At 37.2% G+C, this 5,180-nt stretch overlaps 1 protein-coding gene and 1 long non-coding RNA gene across 2 annotated transcripts in view; one reads left to right on the forward strand and one right to left on the reverse strand.

Annotated features, from left to right (window-relative positions):
• Positions 1–212: 212 nt before the first annotated feature.
• The window catches only part of rab21 (RAB21, member RAS oncogene family), a 22,948-nt gene continuing 17,980 nt past the window's right edge, over positions 213–5,180 (forward strand). Inside the window, exon 1 of the mRNA XM_037760497.1 lies at positions 213–731. Within this exon, the coding sequence (XP_037616425.1) occupies positions 582–731 (150 nt within the window). The 5' untranslated portion in view covers positions 213–581. The remainder of the gene's footprint in view (positions 732–5,180) is intronic.
• LOC119482698 lies at positions 4,024–4,247 on the reverse strand. The gene is made up of 2 exons (XR_005205498.1): positions 4,181–4,247; positions 4,024–4,127 (listed from the first exon to the last, which is right to left on the reverse strand). It is a non-coding gene; the product is annotated as an uncharacterized LOC119482698 (long non-coding RNA).

A 5,180-nucleotide genomic window follows, 5' to 3' on the forward strand; every position in this document is an offset into this window, starting at 1 on the left:
ATATATAAGAGCAACTGTAACAATTAATTAACATTTAATAATAAAAAAGTACAATATATACCTCTGAGTTTAGTGGAGTAGAAGTAGAAAGTAGCAGAAAAGTACCTCGAATTTGTAATGAAGTAATAATTGAGAACATGCACAAACAGGAACTTTAAAAAGGGGTGGGATGTCTCCTGTCTCCACTTAAAGAAGTGAGCGAGTCATCCTCTCACACATAGACGATCTTCGGCGGAGCTAGCCTGCTAACAGCTAGCTGAGAGAGACGCCATTAGCTGTGTGAGAAGCAGAGAGTCGCAGCAGCAGAAAGAGGAAGTAGCTCCGTGTTGAGACCCGGTTACCTCACACCTGTTGGTTCATACTGATAACACTCACACTCGCTTATGCTGTCGACGCCTTTCTCTCCGTGTTTGAGCTCCTTGTTTAGAGCCGGAAGCTGATGTGAAGCTACGCAGGAGATCCGTTCCGATCATCGGGTTAGCATTAGCATTAGCATCGCTAGCTTGATAATAAGGCTTGTTGTGATATTAAAGGACTCGTCCAGTGAGTCGAACCCCGAACCCCGAACCCAGCCAGCAGCCATGGCGGCCCGGCCGGGAGGCACGGGGGCGGCCGGCAGGACCTACTCCTTCAAGGTGGTGCTGCTGGGTGAAGGCTGCGTGGGGAAGACGTCGCTGGTGCTCAGATACTGCGAGAACAAGTTCAACGACAAACACATCACAACCCTACAGGTGAGAGACAAGACACACACACCGACAGGAAGCTGCTGCTGCTCTGATAGCCCGGTACAGCCCGGTACAGCCTGGGTTAGACAGGCAGCAGCTAGCGGTAGCTAACAGCTAGCTGTGACAGTTGGTTGTTATTGTAAATCAGAGCAGGAGGGAGGTGGAGGTGTTGGGCTGGTGATGGTGGTGGAGGTGGGGGGGTGTTTGTGTTGCTGTCACTTGGTTGTGTCCGCGTGTTGCTCGGCCCGGGGGAGCGGGGTTCCGGCCGGTGTTGTGGCTGAAACCGGAGCCTCCCGTCCAGCCGGGATCATCCGGGGTGACGGAGGCGGTCACCTCCGGAGCTGTGATGATGAAATGTGTTCCAACATGTTTACCTGCCGAGAAATACGAGTTATTCATATTACACATACACGGAGTGTAGTACTACTATTACTCAAGAGCTACTTGTACTTTACTTGAGTATTTACATGTTCTGATACTTCAAACTTCTACTCCACTACATCTCAGAGGTCAATATTGTACTTTATTAATATTAAATATGACTTTATTGATCCCTGAAGGGGAACTGGGACAGTTCTTATATATAAGCATAAAGAAATATATTTAAAAAATATAGATAAAGGAGTATGTCCAGTGCTACAGTATATAACACAATATATGTAGAGTAATGTAAATAAATATCAAATCAATCAATCAATCAAAATGTATTTGTATAGCCCTTTACAATAACCAAAGCTACCCAAAGTGCTTTACATTAACATCAAGAAATAACAGGAATGAAAACATAACATATCATAAAATCATAAAAAGGTGCATAAAAAGCACATGAAAAATGTCACCGGGCTACTAGGTATTAAAAGCCAATCTAAATAAAAAAGTCTTGAGTTTAGATTTAAAAAGTACTAGGTCAGTGCATATATCAGTATATCGTTTATCAAATAATACAAATAAGAGAAATATGTGCATCAAACACATACAATATATGTGTAAATAAAAATGCTGAGAAGTGGGATCTATTTAGTGTGTTAAATATAAATGCAAGAGTGGTATAAATAAATAAGAATATTTCTTGAAATGCACAGTATAAATGTAGTATTAATGCACAAAATATTGTACAGTTAAGTTACTCCACTACATCTCAGAGGTAAATATTTTCCTTTATTAATATTAAATATGACTTCATTGATCCCTGAGGGGGAACTGGGACAGTTGTTCTTATATATAAGCATAAAGAAATATATTTAAAAAATAGAGATAAAGGAGTATGTCCACAGTGCTACAATATATAACACAATATATGTAGAGTAATATAAATAAATAATACAAATAAGAGAAATATGTACAAATATGTGCATCAAACACATACAATATATAACAACAGTGTAAATAAAACTGCTGAGAAGTGGGATTTATTTGGTGAGTTAAATATAAATGCAAGAGTAGTATAAATAAATAAGAATATTTCTTGAAATGTACAGTATAAATGTAGTATTAATTCACAAAATATTGTACAGTTAAGTTACTCCACTATATCTCAGGGGTAAATATTGTACTTTTACAGGAACCAAATTAAAAAATTGGAGAGAAATTTTTTTTAGTTTTATTTTCAGATTTAAGTCACTACATTACTCAAATAAAGTATAAAATATAAGGAAAAAATATATATTTTTTAGATTAAAGTAAAAAATGTGCAGGATAAAGTTACAATATTTTAAAGATTAAAGTAATATTTTTTAAATAAATAATTTACACAAATAAAGTATACAATTTACAAGAAAAAAGTTGTGATAGTTGTAATATTTTGAAAATAAAGTAATAATATTACAAAGAAAAGTTGTATTTTGTGCCGCATCGCCCTGTCGGGATTTATTTCACAACAATGACCCACTCGCTGTACATTATCCCTTACTTATCTCTTAAAATGTACAGTATAAATGCAGGATTATTTATTGCACAAATTATTGTACAGTTAAGTTACTCCACTACATCTCAGAGACAAATATTGTACTTTTTACTCCATTACATTTATCTGACAGCTTTAGTTACTTTACAGATGACAGTTTTTCATTTTCCTCTTGACCAGTGAGCCAACAGGATATAAAGGAGTTAAAATACAACATTAATGCATCAGTAATATTAATCGACCAACATCAGATAGATAATAGGAAAACACTGACAGGGATCATTTTAATACTTTTACTTCAGTGAGGTTTTGAATGTAGGACTTTTACTTGTAGTGGAGTATTTTCACAGTGTGGTATTAGTACTTTTACTGCAGTAATACTTCTTCCATCACTACACACAGATATCAAAGCAGGAAACTGTCTCACAGACTGTTAATAATCAATGTCTCATCAATAATAAATGATGTCCTCGGCCTAAATTCTGCACATTAAACCAGACACATCAATAGCTTTCTGTTTTCTGCTACAGTAATGGATAAATGCTGTTCTCTTTCAGCCTAAGTTGCCCATTATAATGTTATTATTAATACCAGCGGTGGAAGAAGTACTCAGATCTTTTACTTCAATGAAAATACCACAGTGGCTGATTAATTTGACTGAATTACGTGGAATAACTGCCAAATAAACGTTAAGTTTCAGTTTCATTTCCTCCTTCTTTCTCACCCACAGGTGCTCACTTTCTATTTCTCTCCCTCTCTTTGCTTTATTAAACAAACATGTTTAACATTATCTGATCTCAGCTTCTCAAACGTGAGGATTTGATGCTTTTTTCTGTTTTAATATCTTTGTAAACTGAATATCTTTGACAGTTTTATTGTGAAGTAGGTCTGCACATAGTGATGTCACGGTACCAGAAATCTAGTAGTCGATACCAATACCAGTGAATTTACACGATTGCCGATACCAATTCGATACCACGGTAAAAATAAATAAATAAGTAAATCAACACACACTCCTTTATTAAAACATTTGAACATTACAAAAAACAGAGGCATGTAGCCTTTAAGTAACAAATAAAAAGAAATGTCTTAATATTGCAAAACAGAACAGTGGCATGTAGCCCTCAAGTATTTAAAATAAACAATATTGTCTGGATGTCTGTCTTTGAGGTGCTTTGCGAAATTGGAAGTATTTCCTCCTTTAGAAAGAAAAGTACGACGGCACCGTTACTGCAACGCATACTGTTTTTTGTGAATCTATTATTACTCCTTGTAAATCCGCCTCGAACGCAAAGTACGTCCATACCCGACTCTTGCTATTTGTTTTCTCAACGAGTTGAGGCGGAGGTAGAGCTGCAGCAGCTGCCATCTTTCACGTCTCGTGTTGTTGTTTTTTCCGTGCTGTTACGACGTTCTTCTTCCTTCATTTCACGGCAGATGAGAACACTTCTAAGTGTATACTGCCCCCATTAGATCCGGAAGAATCGCATCTCCAGTACCTCCGCTCCGGTACAAAATGACAATTACAGGCATCGTTCGGTACGTTTGGTACCGAAGAAAACGAGTACCGTCACATTTTTTGAATTTTGGTACAGAGTTGGTACCGAAGTATCGGTTCTCGTGACATCCCTATCTGCACATACAAGGAATTTGTCTCAGTGTTTTGGTGCATCAGAATAAACAGTGCAAAAGTCAAGAGACATAATGTGAAATGGAAACATTTTCAATAAAAAATATTAGAAATATTTCTGTTTTTAAAGTGACAGAGCTGGAACGTGAGGATTTTCTTTGTCATAAATGATAGTAAATTAAATATCTTTGTGTTTTGGACTGTTGGTCAGACAAAAGAAGATATCAGAAGATGTCACCATGGAATTTTAACTATTATATGACATTTTACAGACTAAACAATTAACTGAAAAACTAGCCTAATTGACAGATTAGTCAGCAGTGAAAAAATAATTGTGAGTTTGTGTTTGTGGAGAGCATTTAGCCGTTGGATTTACAGAAACAAGTGCGGGTGTTTTGACGGCTCCACGCCTTGAAAAGCGAATCGCATCGAGAGCTGCAAATTACGAGTATTGTCCTTATCGGTAAATCTGTCGATTATGGTTTTGATTTAACATTTAACAAAACTGGGTATCACTGTAAAGCTGAGACTCTTGTGGATCCAATGAGCCCAAATGTATTCATGTGTGATGATGTTAGTCCCCATAGGAGACATTTCATTGTAGTGAAACTTGACCTCACTGTATAGAATGACCTGTGGTGACCTCTAGGATAATCACAGCCTCATGAAACTTTATAGCCACAAACTAGAGACCTAGAGCATTCAGAGGATTGGTGGCTCAAACTACAGACCTAGAGCATTCAGAGGATGGAGGAATCAAACTAGAGATCTAGAGCATTCAGAGGATGGATGGATCAAACTAGAGACCTAGAGCATTCAGAGGATGGATGGATCAAACTAGAGACCTAGAGCATTCAGAGGATTGGTGGCTCAAACTACAGACCTAGAGCAATCAGAGGATGGATGGATCAAACTAGAGACC

Source organism: Sebastes umbrosus, chromosome 23, assembly GCF_015220745.1.
Source record: "Sebastes umbrosus isolate fSebUmb1 chromosome 23, fSebUmb1.pri, whole genome shotgun sequence".
Lineage (NCBI taxonomy): Eukaryota > Metazoa > Chordata > Actinopteri > Perciformes > Sebastidae > Sebastes > Sebastes umbrosus.